This window comes from Phragmites australis, chromosome 18 (assembly GCF_958298935.1).
Source record: "Phragmites australis chromosome 18, lpPhrAust1.1, whole genome shotgun sequence".
Lineage (NCBI taxonomy): Eukaryota > Viridiplantae > Streptophyta > Magnoliopsida > Poales > Poaceae > Phragmites > Phragmites australis.
In genome coordinates this window covers 23,869,538-23,890,802 of record NC_084938.1, presented here as the reverse complement: position 1 = coordinate 23,890,802, position 21,265 = coordinate 23,869,538, and the positions used below count along the sequence as shown (strand labels likewise).

General features: G+C 43.6%; 4 protein-coding genes across 4 annotated transcripts; all 4 read right to left on the bottom strand.

Annotated features, from left to right (window-relative positions):
- Positions 1–309: 309 nt before the first annotated feature.
- Positions 310–1,424, bottom strand: LOC133899100 (blue copper protein-like). The gene is made up of 2 exons (XM_062340038.1): positions 1,131–1,424; positions 310–956 (listed from the first exon to the last, which is right to left on the bottom strand). Exons 1-2 carry the CDS (start codon positions 1,408–1,410, stop codon positions 583–585), a joined length of 654 nt encoding a protein of 217 aa, XP_062196022.1. The 5' UTR covers positions 1,411–1,424; the 3' UTR covers positions 310–582.
- Positions 1,425–5,772: 4,348 nt separating this feature from the next.
- LOC133898273 (uncharacterized) lies at positions 5,773–7,642 on the bottom strand. Its single transcript, XM_062338902.1, has 2 exons — positions 7,023–7,642; positions 5,773–6,927 (listed from the first exon to the last, which is right to left on the bottom strand). Exons 1-2 carry the CDS (start codon positions 7,247–7,249, stop codon positions 6,540–6,542), a joined length of 615 nt encoding a protein of 204 aa, XP_062194886.1. The 5' UTR covers positions 7,250–7,642; the 3' UTR covers positions 5,773–6,539.
- A 3,132-nt stretch (positions 7,643–10,774) lies between these two features.
- On the bottom strand, positions 10,775–13,527 carry LOC133899222 (RNA-binding protein CP33, chloroplastic-like). The gene is made up of 5 exons (XM_062340196.1): positions 13,083–13,527; positions 12,363–12,461; positions 11,979–12,260; positions 11,664–11,864; positions 10,775–11,149 (listed from the first exon to the last, which is right to left on the bottom strand). The coding sequence occupies exons 1-4, from the start codon at positions 13,422–13,424 to the stop codon at positions 11,745–11,747; spliced, it is 843 nt and encodes a 280-aa protein (XP_062196180.1). The 5' UTR covers positions 13,425–13,527; the 3' UTR covers positions 10,775–11,149; positions 11,664–11,744.
- A 1,339-nt stretch (positions 13,528–14,866) lies between these two features.
- Positions 14,867–17,329, bottom strand: LOC133899583 (uncharacterized). The gene is made up of 6 exons (XM_062340582.1): positions 17,170–17,329; positions 16,996–17,049; positions 16,818–16,913; positions 16,620–16,690; positions 16,214–16,407; positions 14,867–15,303 (listed from the first exon to the last, which is right to left on the bottom strand). The coding sequence occupies exons 1-6, from the start codon at positions 17,232–17,234 to the stop codon at positions 15,190–15,192; spliced, it is 594 nt and encodes a 197-aa protein (XP_062196566.1). The 5' UTR covers positions 17,235–17,329; the 3' UTR covers positions 14,867–15,189.
- Positions 17,330–21,265: the final 3,936 nt, after the last annotated feature.

Genomic DNA, 21,265 nt, shown 5'->3' with positions numbered 1-21,265 from the left:
TAACATGTACCACGACACCTCATGCATTGCTCAGCATGACTAATCCGTTATGTTCTTCCAAGCAGATGTAATCTTTTATTATTATTTAACGGTTATTTGGCAGAGCCCCCTTTGGTTCTCAGGCTCTATAAGTTTTTTTTAAAAAGAAGCCGGTTACAGAGAAAACGACATATGTCAAATTGGGTGCTTCAATCACATGGTTCATTTTGTACTCTAGAGGAGTTGTGCTGCTCTAAAGTCAGGCTTCAGAAAGCCTAAATGTTCTGGTTTTTTTTTTTTCTGGCTCTAATTGAAGGAAGCGGTACCCTATAGCACCTAACAAGGATGATATGGTAATTTAGAAATGACTGTGTCACAGCTAAGTCATACAAATATATCCATGGAAAGAAAAATAAAGATATTACAAGACACCAACTGCTACACTGGCAAAGTCGCAAAGAGCACACGCGAAACAATAAGGCATATCGATAAAAACATCATGAAACCAAGAAACCAACCACTCTACCGTGGAAACGTTCGTACATGCCGGCCGGCCGCCAGAAAACGCTCAAGGATCCTGCACTACCTCTATCCTGGCCACGATCAGAACAGGGCAAGCTTGACGAGGACGCCGGCGGCCACGGCGAGGGCGGGGCCTGCGGCCTGCAGGCGCGCGGACGAGCCGGTCGGGGTGGGGGTGGTGGGGGTAGGGGTGCTGGGCGTCCCGGGGGTGCTGGGCGTCCCAGGGGTGCTGGGCGTCGCGGGGGAGCCGGAGCCGGAGCCCACGGTGACGGCGAGCTTCATGCCGCCGGAGCAGTGGGTGCCGATGGTGCAGATGTAGTAGTGGGTGCCAGGGGTGAGGATGACGGTGGCCGGGCCGGTGGTCAGGGTGTTGGCGGCGTTGCTGGAGGAGCAGGTGTCGTAGTCGCTCTTGGTGACCTCGGCCACCGTGTGCGACCCGGTGGCGAAGTTGAAGACTGCAAAAAGAACAAAAAAAGGTTGGATTTAGCCATGGCCAACGTCGGCAGTTCGTTAGTAATCCACGATAAATTAGCATCCTTAGTCACGTCCTCAGAGAATAAATTGGCACTCAATCTTGACGAGCATCAAGTAGCTAGCTCGCCGAGGAGGACAGAGCAGAGATCACTCACCTAGCTTGTCGTTGGGTGAGAAGGTCTTGCCACTGGTCCAGCCGTTGTAGTCGACGCCGAGCGTCCACCCCTGCCCATCACCGACGGTGAACGACGTGTCCGCGGAGGCCGCCGCGACGCAGCTCACGGCGACGAGCAGCGCGATCAGAGCGGAACGGGACGCCATGGCAGAGACCGGAGTGAAGCAGGCAACCAGCGTATGTATGAAACGATGGAGGTAGCTAGCAATGTCCTTTGAGTGGGTTTGCACGATTGACAGGGGGAGGATGGAGGGTTCCATTTTATAGAGAGAGCCACACCACACCCACATGGTTGCTATGGAGTTGTGGGAAAGACGCGACGGCTGCTGGAGCTGCAGGATAGCAGGAGTCGTTGGTCCCCGCTTGTGCTCCTAATCTTATTTTCATGGCCTCGATTTTTCTCTTCTCCTTTTAAAAATCGCAAGTGAGGAATAGTAATCGTTTCTCGCGCTTCCTGATACCGTATTTTAATTCCTCCACGCGTTTGTGTTCGTTAGCGTGTGAAGGGAACGAAATGCTAGGGTTTCAATTCGTTTTACAATTTTTTTTTCATCGAGACCGAAATTCACAAAATTTTAATCATTCTTTTACTCTGCTAGGTGGGTTCTGTACATCAGTGAAAGAAAATTCTAAAATTAAATATTTAGTTTCCCTTCGAAATTCTTAAAATTCGTGAAATTTTGATGTAATTTTAATCCGTGCGAAATGCCGGCTTTCAGAAATGCAAAAGCTGAGCTCAAGCGTCTCTCCCCTAAGAAAAAACACTCGTGCTGAGATGAAATGAAATCGATCGCTGAAATGCTGACTTTCCTTGCTGGTTCGCCGGAGCAAGTAGTGCTCAGGCCGGGCTCGTGGCCGTGGTAGGTTGGTCGTCGTCAATGATCTCGTCGCGGCATCCATGCATGCGTTTCCGGCCATACACGACGATTTGTTCAACGGAGTCGTTTACACCTTCTCTTCGGAGGTTCTTATTGCTACCACCGTTTACACTGACACTTGTGACTTTACTATTTAATATTGGATCATTCATCTTTTTCGTAAATATTTGTATAAATAGCCAAAATATAAGAGACGCTTGAAGTATTTTTGATAACAAATCTAATGATACGTTTCCCACTTTACTTAACTAAATATTTGAACAAATATTGTTAGTCAAAATTTGAACAGTAGAAATAAAAAGTGATAATTATTTTTAAATGAAGGGATTATATTTCATGGTCCAATACTTCTAGATGGCGAGACCTGCCTGCTACATTTGTCACAGGGACGAAAGAGACATAGGCTAAAGAACGGCAGGGCGAAGAGTGGTTGGAGGAACGGATGCCAAAATTTAAAGGCACTAACGAATTGTTTAGCCACAGTAGCGGCGCGGTATCTACCTTCTCTAATTTTTAACATCTATATATGGCAGCCTGGCCTGGCGTCTATAGAATCGAAGAAGAAGAAGCAGCAGCGCTAGCTGTTCCATTTGTCAAATGCCGAAATCACAAGGAAAAAATAATCTCCCAAGTTCAAGAAAACTTTTGAAGTTGTGTTACAACTAGGGATTAAAATTTTACTGAAATTTTAACAAAAGTTTATGAATTTCTAAGGAGAACGAAATATTTAATTTTAGAATTTTCTTTTACTAACACGTAGAACTCATAGGGTAGAGAGTGAAAAATAACTGAAATTTCACGAATTTTAGTCTTTTAGCCGTTGATTTTTTTTAAAAACCAAATTGAAATCATTTCTTACTAAGCGTGGTGCAAACGGACACACTCATTGACCCAATCATTTCTTCGTTTCTTTGCGAGCTAGCTAGTGCCTGCAGGCTGGTACCCATTGTCGAGCATGTGTAAAAGACTTTTCTTTTTCTTTTTTCACCTAATGCATTGACCGAAAGGAGGAAGAAAATGTCGTCTTGGCTACATCATTGGAGGTGGGTACGCGGGTTACTGTGCCATCGACACATCTGCTGTTGAGTTGAGCAGGTTAGGTTTCATACTTTCATCCAACTGTTCAGGATTTCAGTCTCCTCAATCAGGAGCTGAATTATTTCAGGAATATCATGTAATGATTGAAGAGAAGAATATGTTTCCAGAAGAGCAGTTTAAGAGAAGGGAACTATTGAAAAGATAAGCTTTCTGTAGTGGAGAATTTGTAAGGTCGCCTATCTATTACAGGTATGTTTGGTATACGCCAATAATGTAAGGGAAGCTTGGTTTGAGTTGTACGCTCGTGTTAGCCGCCGTTGAAGCTTGACGCTGGAGCAACCCTGCAAGTCAGTGCAGTTGGAACAGTAAGCCATGGACTAATATCATTACCTTCAACGATGTACAAACATTGACAGTTCATATACATAACACATTACTGACTCCACACCTACCAACACCATAGGGTCCATTGCAATCCATGGCATGCAGTGATCTCCCAGATGATCCTGCCAAACATGCATGTTAGGATCGTAATCGTAACAAACGGAAAAGTATAATAACTATTAATGTAATAATTATTCTTCTTTTACATAGGATGAGTGAAAGTATTTATAAACATATCTTAACTATTTATATTATCACTACACATTATCTACCGAAATATTCTTACTAATAATAGGGACTATTCTAGAGAACCTAGAAGGGTATTATGGTCATTGTCTACATACATTGTTTTAAGTAACACGACCTTGACACGTGTCTTGGAGTCCCGCACTGGATCCATCTCCGGATTTTATGCTAGATTCTTCGTCCTTTGGGCCTCATTGCACCTCTTCGGTCTTGAGGCTTCGCTACACTATTCGCTCTTCGGGATTTATCGTATCTCTTTAGCCTCAGGGCTTCGCTACACTCTTCACCCTTTAGAATTTGTTGCACCCCTTTAGTCTTTTCGATTTCACCTCTAAGCTTCGTTCCTTGGGTTACTACATCTTATCGAGCTTTAGCTTCCGCAGAATATAAAAGGAACTATCCCTACCTTGACGTCAATCTCTAATTTGGTTTTTATGATTTGACCATTATAATTGAAATCAACGAACGGAGGCCTACATGGTACTATTCCCCCAACAATGCAGGTCCCTGCTTACTGTTTTTTTTTCCCTCCTATGTATCCATTGCAGTCGCCGTGAAAATCTCCTTTAGTCCCGAACTGCACAGCAACTACTCCATCCGTTTCCAAAATTAATGCCTGGTTATTTCGAAAGCACCTAATAGGTGGAAGTAAATTCTATATGACATTCCTACGAAAGATCTTTGTAAGACCATGATCCAACAACACATCCTCTGATCTAACGATTAGATTGAAAAGGAGATAGAGGGGACATGTGTCATCATAGAAAAAAATTTCTTTCGTAGAATCCGGTTCTATAGAATTAATACGATGGACAAGCATTTCAAGCGGAATGAGCACAAGTTAACAGATTATTATATCTTAGCTTTTTAAAAGAACGAAAAACCATAACTAAATAAGACAAGAAAGTGATTGCTTTCTTGTCCAAGTCAATGAGATGCCACGACGCGTTCATCTACAGAATGCAGGTGCGGTGAGGACACATGCAACTCCTACTGCTAAGCCCATGAGGCCATGACTATCACACGCTCAAAATCGTCAAAAGTTGGACTCGACGACACCATCAAGGCATCAAACCGCGTATTTCAGATTGCTTGACAGTGGACCAGGCCAATCAGGAGCACTGAATTCTCGTGCACCAGTAGCTACAGAACTATGTGAATTAGAAAGTTCAGCCTTCTATCTATCAACTCGATTCGAGTTGTTTATTTGTCAGTTGGCAATGGAATCGCCTGACCGCGAAGGCAAGACCAAGAGCTAGCTAGCAAAGGGGGGCAGTGCCACCAACCCCAGCCGGCCCTTGACCGGCTTCCGTTTGGATGGGAGGACAGAAGTGCCTAGGCACTGCAGAATCCAATCCTTCACAGAAAAAGAGAGCGCTTAATCTGCACAAAGAAGTTCGACTAGGTGGCAGCAGGAGGCGGCAAAGTAAACCATTGGACCAAGCTGGGCAAGGCTTATCATAATTTCGGGCTCATGTCAAACACAGCCAGTTTAGGCCCTGGCTGGATCCACTTAAAAAAATGCCCATGAATTTCGGAGGATTTACAGGAACAAGTACCAAAGTCACAGGAATCCGACAAAATTTCAGCATTCCAAACGGGGCCTTAATTTTAAGCATGATAAGAACCAAGGCAGCCAAATCACCGCTATTGCGCGTCTGTAGTCTCTGTGCTCTGCACCGTACAACTCTACCGGAGACGAGTTGGAGACAAATCACGACGGATTGCTGCCAGCTCTGGTACCGAATGTTACTATCCTGCTTGATGAGCACCAAGCACAAGAGTGAAACTTCGGTTCCAGCACATACAAGTAATCCGAGGTACGATTGAGAGGATCAGATGGAAGTGAGACTGGGAAGAGAATGGAATCGGGGAGAGGCAGCAAGAGGAATTGGGATACAGGAGGAGACGGAGTCCAGGGAAAGGAAGACCAAGCCGAGCCTGTTCTGCTCGGTGTTGCTTCGATCCCTTCTGTAGCCCCCAATAGCTGTCCCTTTTGCCTGGCCCCATTTGCCAGGCGGCCCCAGGAGCCCGTTCGTGACACAATGGCTGTGCCAGGATCAGATAAGCTGATAAGTTACTGACAATGATCCCAGCAAAGCTACCACAGAATCGCGGGAACTCGAAGGCACGCATCAAAGTCTACTCAAATGAGAACACAGCATGATGAGAATTTTTCTTTTCTTTTCATGAAAGCGTGAAGAGATGGATGCGGCGTTCAGGTTCAATACTCTATGCTTCCCCAGAGTTACCAGATACAGACATGTGTCGAATTGAATTTAGATATCCGTTTCGATAAAAAAGTTTTCGTGAAGTACAACTTGAAACCCGACTCGGATCCGAGGTGCCTGAATTAAAAAAAAGAATACGGGTGTCCAAGTCGGAGATTAAAATTTCGTCAAAATTTTAGCAAAATTTCATAAATTTTGAAATGGAACGAAATATTTAATTTAAAATTTTTCTTTCACTGATATATGAGACCTATATGGTAGAGGAAAAAAATAAACAAAATTACGATGAAAATTCGTGAATTTTAGTCTTTTTACCGGTAAATGAAAAAAATTGTAAAACCAAATTAAAATCCCTGGTCCAGGTAGCAGTAGCACTACTTTCCCTACAATTTACAGAACCTACTCTTCTCCCAACATTTTTTTTTCAGGCAGCTCGTGCGTTCCTCTATTTACACCAGCAAGAGAATGCTAATCATCAGCTGCAAATGTTAGCGAACTGTAATGTTTGCAAAGAACTTCTGTACCCGTATGAGCGAACTGTCGTTGTAACGCGGATTCGCTAGTGATCTGATCTGTGGTTTTCGGTTTACAAAATCCGGATGGTGACGTCGATCAGCAAAGGAACCTGCCCAGCGCGAGGCCGACGCCGGCGATGCCGATGCACACCGCGAGCGCGACCCACCACGCGGCCACGCCGCCGCGCTGCGCAGCCTCGGCCTCGTCGTCGTCCGGGTCCGGTTCCGCGCCGCGGGAGGCGGCGCCTCTGAGCAGGGAGTTCTCGGCCTCCAGCATCATCACCCATCGCCGGTGCGCGGACAGCGCCACCGAGTCCCGCACGAGCAGCGCCGCGAGCTCCCCGTTGCTGCCCCCCGCGGTCGCTAGCTTCTCTTCCGCCTCCCGCGCGCGCGACTGCGACAGCCGCAGAGCGCGCAGCAGGCTGTCGTTGTTGCCGCCGCCGTCGCCGTTGGCCTTCTGGTCCGTCCCCGCCGCGCTCTCCAACCTTTTTAGAGCAAACGCAGCGCGCTCTGAGCAATGCACCCACGCCGATTTCTCGTAATGATTGTGAAAGAGTAAAGACGACACTTGCTTGCCTACCTCTGCAGAGTCCGGACCGGGCCGAAGAGCTTGGCAGGAGGGGGCAGGTCGCAGTTCTGGAGCAGGCCGGCGGCGAAGGACCTCTGCTTGTGCTGTTCGGCGCCCGGCGCGCCGGCTGCCATCAGCAGCATCTCCCGCTCGAACGCGTACTGCCGCTCCAGCTCCCACTCCAGCCCGCCGCCGTAGACGCCCTTCTTCCTCTCGTCCTCTGCTCGCTCCACCTCCATCGACTGACGCGCGGCGGCGGTTGGGTTTGGTGGGTGGGTGGTTGGGGGTGGGGGGGGGGGTTGTTGGGTGAGGGGGGAGCGGTTGCTTGGAGCGCGCCGCAAGGAACGGGAGGCTTCCGCGAGGAAGAAACTGAAGCCGCGGGCGCGGAGGAGGAACAGGTTTTGTGTGGGGTTGCTTGCCCGCCCGCTTGCTTGGATTATTCGGCCTGGCACGAAAGGGCCGGGGATTCGATCAGGGGCGGTGGCCTGTCGCGTCGCCTCGCGCGCTGCCGAAGTGCCGAGGGCCGTACGTCACCGCTGCCGCTCGGCCGGCGCAGAGACAACGACGCACTTGCCTCGTGCTCTCTTCTTCTTGCTCCCTTGGCAGGTCGGATTTTGTCGCATCGGCTTTACGACGGGGATTGTCTATATAATAGTCAGCTATTTTTCTTTTGGATTGCAGTCAAATTTTTCAGCCAATAGCAAAGTGACACATAATCCAACACATTTTATTGGAACCACAAAAATCAACTGATTTATTTTTGCGTTTAAGTCACTTTTTGGACCCCAAACAACAAGTCAAAATTTGACTGAAATATATTTGAATTGCAGTCAATGTTTTTAGACAACTGAATTTATTTGGTATTGCATTCAAAAATCATACATTCATTGTGGCGACAAACCAAAAAGTGAAATAAACTACCAGCAAAAATTCGAAAACAAACAAAGAATCAATTCTAAAATTAACTATAATTTTAGTATAAATGAATATAATTTACGAAACTAAGATTACTTGAAAAAATTTACTACCAAAACCTCTTCACCTCCTTAATGACTCTTTAACTTGCCAACCCAATGACGGGTGCGCGTTCGGGTTCATAACCAACTAGACATGAAACTTGAGCAGTTAATCAATCAGTAATTTACCTTGCCAAATGTGTACTTTTTTTTTTTGAACAGCGCTTCCCAAACTGCACGAACTTCTTAAAGACCAGGGGTGCGAGATGGGGGTTCGAGTCCCCGCGGGTTCAACTCCTCCCTAAGAGTCTTACCACCGGGCTCCATGCCCATTCGCACCTCATCAATTCCCTTCAAAAGAGGCCTGCCTTTATCCTAAACTACTTATACTAAACAATGTTTTGACCTAGAAAGAAGAAGGTTAACTTATGTCTTAATAATTGTGGACTATTCCCAACCCAACCCAACATATTATAATAAGTTTTTTTAAAGTCTATTTGTTGACGATTTGTGAACCACTGATCTAACGAACTTGTTGAAAAAAATATGGGATGCTTAACTGGTGCATAATGAACAGTGATCATAAAGGGTTTGAATTTCTTATTCATTGGGTGAACAGAAACTACCGCAAACAAACAAGAAATTAAAAATAGAAAAAAAACCATCTGAAATATAAAAAAAAATCAAATACAACAAAAATACTAACCAGAGATTTGAGGCGGAAACAAAATTAAGATTTCATTTTGCTTGCAAAATTATTGAAGTGTCCATTTCAAGGGTTAAAAAACAAACAGTACCAAAAACAGAATCCCTAACAAACAGCGTGAAATCACCGCCCCATCTCTCTCATTCATAGCGCGTGAAATCACCACCCCAGTGTGACAATTTTTTGAATTTAAATTCAAAAACCGATCAAATTCAGAATTCGATGGTGACTGAATTGACTGGTTTTTGCGATATTCAACCGGTTTTGAACGAATTTTCGGAACCCTAACACTCTCATATCCACGTACAGAAACAGCAACTTGGCTCGTCTCTCATAACCATGCCGTAAACAAAAATATGAAAGCCCACACATGGAACAGAAAGAAGAAAGAATCAGCTCACAACGCACAGCGAGCGCGCACAGGGGACGTCTGCGGCACGAATCGTCAAACGACATCGAACAAACGGAAAATCGACTGCAAACACAAAAATAAATAGCTAACAATTGTTTAGCATTCACGTTACGAAGACGGGCACGGCAGTCCCGGGATCGCATTGATAGGCTGTTGACAGATTATTCTCAGAGGGATCATCTGCCAATTGCAGTAACGCGCAGACTTCTCTTCTCACAACTCTCACGCAATCCATACGAGGGATTAAAATTTCACTTCACTAAAATATTTAATTCCGAAATTTTCTTTCAATAATACATGGGACTCGTACAGTAGATGACGAAAAATGACTAAAATTTTAATAAAATATTGCAGATTTTGATCTTTTAATCAGTGAACCGGAAAAATTATAAAACGAAATTGAAATCCCTGATCTGCACTTCGCACAAGCTGATTCATGTGTTTCACATTCTGTTCCGCTATTGCGGGTTCTGCCATTTACACCTCCAATGTAAACACCATCCCCGTCTACACATCGAAGTATTAAACTACACGTTAGATCAACCAACGTATCAACAATTCATGATTCTATAAGAACAAAAGAGCAAAATATTCATGTCTTGCTCAAGAGAAAAAAATTAGTAGGATTCATATTGCCCGGGAGAGTTTTATGAAATGGTTTATTCAAACTGTACTTAGAGCAACTCCAAAAGATTAACTATCCCATCCTTCATCCTAGTCGCTAGCCAAAACGAGAAAAAAACTTGCTCCAACAGAGCATCCATCCTCCATGCCATTTTAGCTAGCACGTCATTCCCTTCCTCCTGCACGTCACATCTAGCGTTTCTCCCCCGCATGCCATCCTCCAACTGCCTGCTCGCCCCCATACGCTCCTATCACCATTCGGACTTCTCTGCTCCTCTGCTCCTCTGACAACGCCCATCCCCACCGCCTTAGCCACCAGCAGACCTCCACGGCTCCACCCGAGACATCGACGCTTCTCCAGTGAGGACGAGGAGTCCATCCCCGTCCCTAGAGCCAGCGCCAGAGCGCTCGCCCTCGCCCAACACGCCCCGTCCTCCCTGCTCGACGTCAAGCCACGCCTGCTCGCCAGTGCCGATGTGAAGCCGCCGCTGCTCCTCCCGCCGCTCCACCACCCCCGGGCTGCCCACGGATCTGGTCCCCGCGGATCTTCTCCTCCTCTCCTCGCGGATCTGGTCCCCACGGATCCTGCCGCCGTTGCTCCTCCTTCGTCGGGCGCCATCCACCCAAACCCCGGCGGATCCGGCCACCCCGCGGATCCCGCCGTTGGGATCCGGTCTTTCTACGCCGCCGTCACTCCACTTGCGCCGCCAGCCGACCAGTCGCTCAGCCGAAGAAACCGCCCCCACCAAGCTCTGTCTTCCCCGATCAGCTCCCACTCCCCTCCGGTCTCCCCCTCTCTCTCTGACAGACAAATATAGTGTTAGTTATAGAATATTATTCAAAAAATAAGAGAGAATATAGAAGGTGAAATATAGATATACTGTTGGAATGCTGAAGTAATATGAAGGAAAAATCTTTATGAATGGCAATCCATATGAGGATATGAATGGTGAATTATAGATGATCTGTTGGAGTTGCTCTTACTGCCTTTCACCACTCATGTTACAGGGGAAACTTCAGGTATCCAATCTCAAGTGATTTCAAGAGTGATATTTGAGAGAAAAACTTCAGAAGGATAACCCAATGAACAATTTGGAAGTGTGGAAGTCATATTAACGTGGCAGGTAGGACTTGAGAAAATATTTCTAGCCAGTATATGTACCACCAACGCAATACATTGGTTCCAAATAAAATATTTCATCACGAACAAAAACTATGGTCAAGTTCGTCAGCAGGTTGCGTGAGAGTTCCTTCACCCTTGTTTCTCGTTTACAATCAATTATTACGGACAGTTGACAAAAACCACAGATGTGAGATATTTGTACTCCCAGAATTGATGACCTCCGGATGTTACCGATATCAAGTGGAGAATTTGCAGAGCATGGTATTTAAAAATTCATGAGTTCCTGAACAAGCGAAACGGAGCAGCAGTATGGCATCCCTGCGTGAAAGGATTGTCAGGCATATAGTGCTGAATAACTCAGTTTGACAAGGAGGAACAAAAAAAAAAAAAAAAAAAAAAAATCAAATTTAAGCTAATGCTGCCGAAACCGTCACTATATTGAAGCATATAAACAATCAAAATTCTGCCATAACAACCTAGTACTTTGGAAGGTAAAAAACTTGGAACGACGCAAGCACTTACGCAGATGAAATGCCACAGTCAGAAGGAACAGTATAGCAAAACAAAAAAGAGAGTTCAGTTTGGTAATATCATGAGATCTAACCAGTAGAGGCTACAGAATAAAGTATCACATGATTTAGTACCGGATTGTGGTAAATAACGTGCTGTTAGTGTTAAAAGTAACAAATAGAATGTTGTTGGCGATGACAAGAGAAAAACAGAGAGGATGTTGTTTCATTTCTCACAACTACAAATTCCGGTCTTGATAACATAATACGTACATGGAGTAAAAAGAGCTAAATAACATAGAGGGAGATATAAAAAGATGTACCATCAGTCAGTTATATATGTATCCAGTTGCCACAGATCTATTAGTTTAACTTGTCTTCGTGGTTCTCAGAAGAGTTCATGCTTAACTACCACTCTGCTCAGATGATTCGACGTCTGGATCCTCTTCCTTTGGGACAGAAGATTTATTCTTTTTAGCATCGTCATCTTTGAACATCACATTAATAGGTCGTCCCATCAATTTCTGCAATAATAATAATAATAATCATAGGTAAAATATAACAACAACCGGTATGCAGTAGATTTTTAATAGCAAACAAATTACATACTTCTACAAGGTACACTTCATAGTATTTACCTTCTCGTTGAAAGTAGATATGGCGGCCTCTGTGGCCTCTTTTGAGGAAAAAGAAACAAATGCATAGCCAGCAGATCGCCTTGGAGTGGTGGTATGAAAGACAACTTCAGCTGATAGGAAACCTGGGGCTGATTCAAATAATTCTCGAAGGTGGCGAGATCTAACTCTCCATGTCAAATTTCCAACAAACACAATATACTTTGGCATGGTATCTGATGCCATAACAGGTTGCTTCTTTCTAGGCCTTGCAAAGTCCACCTTAATTTTTCTATCATTTAAAATCTGTGTAAAAATGAGTCGAATGGGAAACAAACGACGACAGATATAAGTAACCAGGATGAGTCTGAGGGTGATATACACATTTGGTAACATACTCGAACTTACAGTTGAATTAAGATTGTTGAAAGCTGCAAGAGCATCCTCTTCTGAATCCATGGTCACAAATGCCAATCCCCTGTTTTTACTGGAATTGTACATTGAAAGCTAGGAAATCAACCAAGAAAAATAATCACTGATGGTGCCACTTCTGTCTTCTGTGCCTACTTTTGAACAAATAACTAGTGGGGAGATAGATAAATACCCATTTCGAACTGGATTGAGGAGACTTAATGATAACCACGGAAAGCTGGTGTTGCGCTGTGGTACTACTTATTACGCAAGTAATTGTGACGTGCAGTATTGCGGTCTATCTAAACACGGCCATTCCCCCCTTCTCTTCCCAACAAGGTTTGTATCCCAAATTACACTACATCACTAGGATACATTGTGTTTTCCTTCAGTTCTCTTCGGAAGCTGGTTGACAGCGAATGCATTTACTTCCGTAGAATACTAGAATCCTATATCTTGGCAAATGGACCATGAGGCCCATGACACACCGGATGCAATTCGGCTCTTTCATCAAGTCATGCCATGCTTCTGGCACTACGATTTAAGCAGCTGCAAACTGCCATGACACTACCTGTCTACTTTTGAATCCACCAGTCCACCAGATGACTGCTGCTACCACATTGCTACTTAGTAAGAAGCAAACAGCCCGCAATTCGCCGTCCATTCACTTTGTCTTCAAACGAACAACGTATTAAGGGGACGGGAACGAACGGCTACCTCGACGTCGACGACGGAGCCGTGCTTCTCGAAGAGCGCGCGCATGTCGTCAGCCGTGCAGTCCCACGGGATGTTCTGCGCCACGAGCCGCGTCCTCGGCCCCACGGGTTCCTCCGCCTCTGCCTCCGCCTCCGTCGGCGCCGCGGGGGGCGGGGCCACCGAGGCGCTAGCGGCGCAGGCGGCGCGGTTACCCCGGGGGTAGGCGGTGGTGGGGATAACGAAGGAGACGTGGCTGCGGCGAGCCGCAGCGTGGCGCTTGGGGAAGCGGAAGCGCAGCGGTGGCTGGCACAGGCAGGCAGGGAGCGTGGGGAGGAGGAGGAGGCGGGCGAGGGGGAGAGCCATGGCGACGCGACGCAGCTAGCGCCGAGAATCCAGGATATGCGAGGCGCGGGCTGGGGTGGGTTTTATCCGCAACGGCAAAAATATCCCAGTTTCCAAGCAAGCGGACGGCGAAAACGTTAGCGTCCGGCGTCTGGAAGTGGTTCCTCCGACGTAACGTCACAGGATCTTGTTTCCGACGTAACGTCACAGGATCTTGTTTCCGACGTATGAGAGAGGAGGAGAGAGATTTTTCTAAAATATGATTCCACATTCTAGTAACTAAATGGAAAAGGGTGCATCACACTTCACCCATCCGACTTCAAATTCAGTGGACCGTTGGATTATCTAACCGTTGGATCTCAAATAGATAGATCAGATTTTATACTATAGTGTAATGTGAACAGTAAAATTGCTATAGTAAATTATTAGAACTACTACAGTATTAAATACGATTTCAATCCGGACGGAACATGCTTGAGGTCAGATGGGAGTTCAAAGAGGCCTAATTGGAAGCCTCACAAGGCTAATGATTTTCTAACTTCGCTTTGCATTCTTTTTTGCGAGGTAAAAGAGAGCTTTATTAAATAGGACAGAGGATACAATCATTGTACAATAGCTGGACAATAAAAGGTAGGCATTTGCCGCAGGCCCGCAGCCAGAAAACAGCATGCCAGTTTCTCTTAGCTAATTGACTGAGTTCATGTGCTACTACATTGAGTTCTTTGTTTCCACGTTTTGCAAAAGAGCACATTAAGCTCTTTGTTTCCACGTCTTGCAAAAGCTCCTGAAGTTCCTTTGCCTCTCTGATTTGTAAGCCACTCTCTGAGCGATCTTCTTTTCTGTTCAAAGCAGGCACCATCCTCGCCCAATCGGCCTCAAAAACCACTGGCATATGAACCCACTGTCCTGCTAACCTTAAGCCAACGAACTTCACTTTGCATCCTTCTTTCATCACAACAGCAGCAGCCGCTGCCTTTATCCTAAGTATGGAGTAAGTTAGAAATGAAACCTACGAAATCAAACTAAAAGGATGATAAAATAATAATAATAATAATAATAAATATACTAGTAATAGTAAAAAAATAAAAGTAAAACAATACAAGGAGACTGATGCATAAGTTACAGTTCTAACATATAGATTGCTAACTTCTACACGCTTCTATCCGTAAATAGTTTTTTAGGAATATTCTAGCCGTTCAAGTCTCTTTACAAATTCCTACTATATTGAGTTTGGTCAACCGTGGTCTCTTTTTACATTATCAGCATGCCTCATTATCCTGCTATGCACACGTGACTCTGAAAGCCCGGTTGGATATATCCAAGCAATCTTAACTGATGTTAGACAAAATTTTCTTCCATCACAAAGTGAAACAATTAAATCCTTCGTAGAGTTCAGAACAACAAAAATGCAGATAAACAGGTACCAAACCAGTTAGAAGATTTAACAGGTTCTTGACAAGAAATTCACAACTGGAATGTATTTATTTATGTAATGATTTGACAGTATACAGAATTACAGATGATTCTATTTCGGATAATTATCCAAGAAGTTGCACATTTCAATGGTATCCACATTTCAGTGGTCAACATACCATATGGATGGATACTTCAACTTCGAGCACCCAGCACACCACCACCACGCCTTATTGCGATCATGGTGTAACCCATACAGAACACCACACATATGTACAGGTAATCACTCAAAAGAGAAAAGGAAAAAACTAGAAACTACAGTATATATGTGATATATACAATGAGGATTGAAGAACACTCATAGGGCCAGTGATCAATTATGTGAATTAACTGCATTGTCCGATGGTGGGGTTCCATCAAGTTCCTTTTCAAGCTCATCGATGACAGGCTCTACAGCAGCGTCGATCTTATCACAGACCTTGCCAATCTGTACAAGCGAGGAGAACAGTAAGTAGTTAATACCTTTATCCTAGGTTATATCTGGCGTATCTTCTAAACAAGATTAGACATCTTATGCTTTAATGTAGGTATCCTTTTTCAAACCAGTTGGTTAATATATTTCACAATCCTCCTAGTGCCGTTGCAAGTTTAATGGCAGAATGTTGCATACTAAGCCCTCCTAAAATGATGAGAAATAACTATTTCTACATGCCTTTGTAAACCTATCATATGCTCAACTTGCTTTACAGAATTTGTTATTGATGTCCACAAAATGTGCCTCAAATGAGACTCAAGCAGTTCTCCTTTTGCAGTACCAAGTAAATCTTCAAGCATTAACTTGTTAAAAAGAAATATTGAAACTGTTCTCAGTTCTTACAACAAACAACTAACATCCTTCAGAGCTAGCCTAAAGCCAGAGTGACCAGTCTAACTGACTGAATCTGTCAGAAATTGCTTAAGAGTGATATACATGCTCTCCAAAAGAAACTGCTCATTCAAGTCTCAGTACACATGGATACTAATATTCTTATGCAGACCAAAACAAAAACTCAAGTCATCTTTTGCTCAAAATTATTTTCGAGAAAAAAAAACTCTCCTAAAAAAAGTCATTATTTGCTTCAGGAGTTGTAAAGTTTTGTTTTGACCAAGTCGGCAAGAATATATGCACCTAAATGTATTAGTACGCAACATGGCGTGCATCAAAATTACAGAAAATAAGTGCATGGTTGCCTTACGCTCAGTTGGTAGTTTGCACTGATACAATTTAAAAGAATAGTATCTATATGTGATTTTTTTAGATGAAGGAATATTATCTAACCTATGTGAAATAATATGGAAATAAATAAAGCATGGAAGCATCAAAGCATCAACAAGAATACACAAATACAGAAGCATACCTTCTCAGCGATGGCTTCAACCTTCTCTGCATCATTATCGACTATCTCAGCAATATCCTCAACCTTCTCCACTGCTTTCTGCAGCGACCCATCTTCAGGAAGTTTATCAGCGACATTTGTAGATAGCTTCTCTGTAACCTCAGCTATATGCTCCACAACCTCTGCACCGTTCTCCACGATCCCTACTGTCTCCTCTGATATGACAATCCAGCCATAGCAGTAAGAATCTCCCAAACTTATATCCAACCAAAATAATTTGTAACTACTTGATACCAATCATGAACTCCACAATGATTACTCTCATGTTACATTCAGAATTAGCAATTTGTTTCTCCACAGGTGAAAGGAGAATATTATAAACAAGGCCAAGGCAGACAATAACCAGCATTAAGTTGCTAATATATACCTTCAAGATATCTGACTCTCTTGTAGATTGGCACGACCGTGCACACAACGCCTCCAAGAACCCACCGCGCCCTGGAAGAACATAACACCACACGAACACGGAACAAAAGCCAAAGACACTTGGTCACAATTCACGCGAAAACACACCAGCAACCGCACACTTGATGAGGTATACACCTCTACCAAGCCTAACTCGTACCAGGAGGGAAGCGTCGGAGAAGAGCGTAGAACCTGACCGCCACAGGCAGCAGCGAGATCCGCCGGAACGATGTCAGAGTTCTCGAGAACAACCCAGCTGCGTAGAATCACAATAACATCAACAAATCCACGCATTAAGTCGCTATGAACAAAGCGGGATACTACGTTTGAACACTTACCCTGAGTCAAGGTCACTAAAATCATCACCATCCTCAGCAGGGACCTTCGCCCTCCTGCATCAAGGCCAAAATCACAAAGAAATCACAGACGGAAGCATCGAATTCAGCTATTCGCCTCGTTCGCTGGTTGTTAATCTAGCAAAGGAACGACAAGTGAAGGAAGAAACCACTCGCCTCAGGTCTTCGTGGGCAGTCGGGGTGGGACTGGGACCGATCGGCTGCATGGTGAGGATCGCCATGGATGGAGCTCGAGATGGGGGTCGATTTGGGGGAACCGATTAGGAGAGCGCTCGATTGGATTTGAGACTGAAGGGGAGATGACTTTGCAGAATCAGAGGAGGGGGTTGTGTGGACGTGTCGTGCTTAATCACGAAACGATCCGAGCCGCTTAAACTGGATCGGACAGTCTGAGAGGACTCCAGCACGGTCAGGTCGCGACCATTACCGGCGATCACTAGCGTGGGGCAAATAGTAATGTTTTTTTTAATTTATGTCCTTATCAATATCACAGTTTTAAAATATGCTATTACACTTTCAGTATCTAAAAATATGACATTATAAATCTCTGAAATTAAATCCATACTATTATGAATTTTTCAAAATTTGATACATGACATTAAAAATATCTTGGAATTGAATCCATGTCATTACAAATCTACTAAAATTAGATATATACCATTACTATACATGTAATAGGTAAGAGGTGCCCCACCGAGCAGGCTCTATGCTATCAAATGTTAGCCGACAGTTGATATTCTTGAGACCATGGCTTCACCTCATGATCAGGGTGGGGTTTAGTCGATTAGCCCTTGGTCGAAGGAGGAGACCCTGCAACTAGCCTCTACTGGTCGCTGGACAGGTACTCACATAATCCGTCAAGTCATATTAAATATCGTCCACTCAAGTTTTTTTTCCCTCAGGCATCTCCTTAAGGTAAGTATGATTTATCAGTAGACGTAAAGTTGGAATGACCCATCACGTAGCATTTATAGCTACAAGACTGCCACACAGACTAACGTAACAAGACTTGTAGGGTGACCAGAGTAGGATAGGCATGCATACCTCTGTAATAATAACTTAAGGGTAGTTGGCTCCGTTAGAAGTAGATCTGCTGCATTGTTACCATAATCCATTTGTATGTACTCATTTTCCTCTATTATATAAAAGGGAGGACTCGGTTTGTAAGGGAAGATTCTATAATAAGTTTATCTAATCTATAAAAAAAATACACAAGATTTTGCTATTATCCTACTTAGAGGTCTAAAACTGAGTAAATCCTGTAACAGTCCAAAAACCAGTGTAAATTAAAACTTACTTTATGAAAAGAAAACAATTAAATATAATGAAAAACCTAAATAGGCATATACCCATATATATGTATATACAAAATGTTCTAAATTGGTTGCTAGTGTTCGAGTTATGTTTGCTTGATTGGTTGAATATATATATATATATATACATATATATATATATACATATGTATATATATATATTTTGCTGGTTCGATGGAGTGCATATATATAGTATATGTATGATATACCTGCTGTACGTGTACGCAAATACATGTATGTGCAGCTAGGAAAAAAAAGAGAAAGCCAACCGTAGCTCTTTTCCCTTTCAGCCCATGTCTTTTCTCCCACCTGGGCTCTCTTTTCCTTTTCTTTTCTTCTCCCGGACTGGTGCTCTGCATTCATCGCTCTCTGGACCAGAAACCAGGTGGGCCAATTCATTTCAACCCGGGCTAAACAAAGTCACGGACGAGACATCACAAGCCTTGTGTTCTCTGCTGCTGCCAGCTGAGCCCCACAAGTCAGGTGTTTCCTCCACCTCGCGCAGGAGCCCCTTCTCAGCACAAGACCGAGGCAGCCTCAGGAACATGTACAAATCCAGAGTAAATATGAGGGGAACACCATCTAGAAGACATCAAGGGAGTTGATTTGGACTTCTCGATCGGATCCAAGCTTCATCCCTATTGGAATCGATTTGAACGCGCTGGAGAATTGGAGCCAGACTCTACCACTGCCAAGAAATCCTCAATTAAAACCCAGCTGAGCACCAAATCCCGCGGCGTTATGATCAAATCCAAGGAGGAAGATCTTCTATAGGGCCATATCCGTGTTCGAGACCAACTTGTCCACGAAATCCAAGCCTTATCTCCAAGGGGTTCGAACGAGGAAACCACGTCGGACACGAGCAGCCGCTGCCACGAACATCAAACCGAGCCCACACTCTATTTCTACCTCGATTCGCCTATAAATGGATGGCCTAGGACCCTTTCCATGACATCCCGGTTATTTCCCTTGACCCTTCGGCGCAAGACCAGCAATGGAGCCGCCAACCGCCTCGCGTCATGGTCAGCCGTCTGTGCCGTTCTCCGATGCCCACTTGCTACTCAAATGGTATCGCCGTCGCGTGCTAGTCTGAATCCGCCGCTCGCCGGGGCACCTGGTCCACATCAGCGCGATTTTGGTGAAACTCCGGCAAGGCGCCACCGTGACCCGAGCCTCTGGCGCTGCCGTTTTGTTCTGCTCGCCGAAGAAGGTAGATGACAGTAGTCACTTAGGTCCTAGATGTGCGATGTCGATTTAATATACTCTCGATCCAGTCAGCGCAGCCACTTAGGTTGGCCCGGTCAGCGTTAAGTCCTACGTGGCAGTGCCACCTTGGATACTTAGGCTTACGTGGTCACCCAGTCAGCAAAAGATTGTTTCCTTTTATTTTAAATGCTGCTGACGTCATATAAGTCTGCGGATGCAATAACTAGAATTTCTAGTAGAAAAACAATTTGAATAATCTCGGAAAATTATAATTAAATGTTTATTAATTGTTCCTTTGGAAAAATAAATTTATTAAATGGTTTCAGCGATGATCTAATTCTGATAAAACAATTATAATTAGTTAATATTAGTGATAATGTTTTAATAATATTTTCTTTCATAAATAAATGTTTGCTAATTTTGTTTAATGTTTTACTATGGTTTAATAACGTTCTCCAGTATAAAAATAATTCTGGAAAATATTTTTGCTAATGATTAAATGATGTTTTATAATGTTATTCAATTTTATATAAAGTTTTTATATAGTTTTACAATTCAAATAAATGCTAATAAATTCCAAGAAAATCCTATAAAATCATAGATGACTCAAAAAATTATAGAAAATTCCTAACAACACAATTTCATATATAGTTAATATTTTTAGTCTTGTTTTGATCTTTAAAAAAATCATAACTTGTTAACTATAGCTCCGATTTAACCCGTTCTTTCACCCGATTGTCCTGAAAAGCATGATTTTGTGTGTGATGATGTTGTTTTGTGCTATTTGGTTCTTTTTGGATTTTGGTGTTTATGTGTTTCCTTTTCTCTTATGTTCACGAGTAGACATCAACGTTCTGAAGGAGCTAGAAAAACTTCAAGATCAAGACTTCGCTGAAGATCCAACTGAGTTGAGTGAAGGCAAATTGTGTTCTTTATCATAATTATCCCAGTTTTTAAAATATTTTATTTTACAAACATACATGCTAATAATTTTGTTGGGAAACCAAAGTGTTAGGCTTTGCTATATTTTTCTTTATCATCCTTGTCGTCATAGTATGGTTTTGGGTTATGGAAGGATAGATAATGCTTAGCCTTGCTTTGGTGTGATAATCATGATAATTGCTCTACAAAATTAATAATGGTCCCATGCAACAATGATAAAATATGATGAAATAATTTTGTAGAAACATGGTATAGGGATTTGAGAAAGTGGTATGATACGGCTGGTATGTGATGTACGATTAGAAAAGTGGTAGTCCTGCTCAAATCTAAGGATCGGTTCGTGAGGTGATATTTCTTTATAGTACAACTACAAGTCTAGTATAGGACGGGGCTAGCCAAGTAATTTGCTTTACTCTCAGCATAGTATAGATCATTTGTGGTACCGGGAATGGAAGAGATGTACTTCCTTAGATACGTAAGACGCAAGAGGGAGTTTTCGTTGTTGAGGTGGAATCACGTGGTGGTGAAACCTTAATGGGTAGACATGTGCTGAGAGGGGCATTGTAAAGGCTTCGTAGTGATCTTCTGGCCACACGCCTTAGATGTGTGTAAGTGTCTAGCTAACACAAGCAAAATGGAGACTTAGTCACCTGCTTGCGGGTGATGAAATCACGACTTGTGGGTAAAGTATAACCTCTACAGAGTTAAAACTGAATATTCAGTCGTGCTCATGGTCATGAGCGGCATAGAAAACCTATCATGATTATAACTTGATGTTTTGGTTAGTTTGG

Excerpts from the sequence above, each read along its gene's own strand:
- LOC133899583 (XM_062340582.1), bottom strand. The coding sequence starts at position 17,234 with ATGGCGATCCTCACCATGCAGCCGATCGGTCCCAGTCCCACCCCGACT. Across the intron at positions 16,914-16,995 it reads TTTAGTGACCTTGACTCAGG|CTGGGTTGTTCTCGAGAACT; the intron begins GTAAGTGTTCAA and ends GATTCTACGCAG. Across the intron at positions 16,408-16,619 it reads GAGAGTCAGATATCTTGAAG|AGGAGACAGTAGGGATCGTG; the intron begins GTATATATTAGC and ends TTGTCATATCAG.
- LOC133899222 (XM_062340196.1), bottom strand. The coding sequence starts at position 13,424 with ATGGCTCTCCCCCTCGCCCGCCTCCTCCTCCTCCCCACGCTCCCTGCC. Across the intron at positions 12,462-13,082 it reads GCTCCGTCGTCGACGTCGAG|CTTTCAATGTACAATTCCAG; the intron begins GTAGCCGTTCGT and ends TTGATTTCCTAG. Across the intron at positions 12,261-12,362 it reads TCAACAATCTTAATTCAACT|ATTTTAAATGATAGAAAAAT; the intron begins GTAAGTTCGAGT and ends ATTTTTACACAG.
- LOC133899100 (XM_062340038.1), bottom strand. The coding sequence starts at position 1,410 with ATGGAACCCTCCATCCTCCCCCTGTCAATCGTGCAAACCCACTCAAAG. Across the intron at positions 957-1,130 it reads CTCACCCAACGACAAGCTAG|TCTTCAACTTCGCCACCGGG; the intron begins GTGAGTGATCTC and ends TTCTTTTTGCAG.
- LOC133898273 (XM_062338902.1), bottom strand. The coding sequence starts at position 7,249 with ATGGAGGTGGAGCGAGCAGAGGACGAGAGGAAGAAGGGCGTCTACGGC. Across the intron at positions 6,928-7,022 it reads CCGGTCCGGACTCTGCAGAG|GTTGGAGAGCGCGGCGGGGA; the intron begins GTAGGCAAGCAA and ends TGCTCTAAAAAG.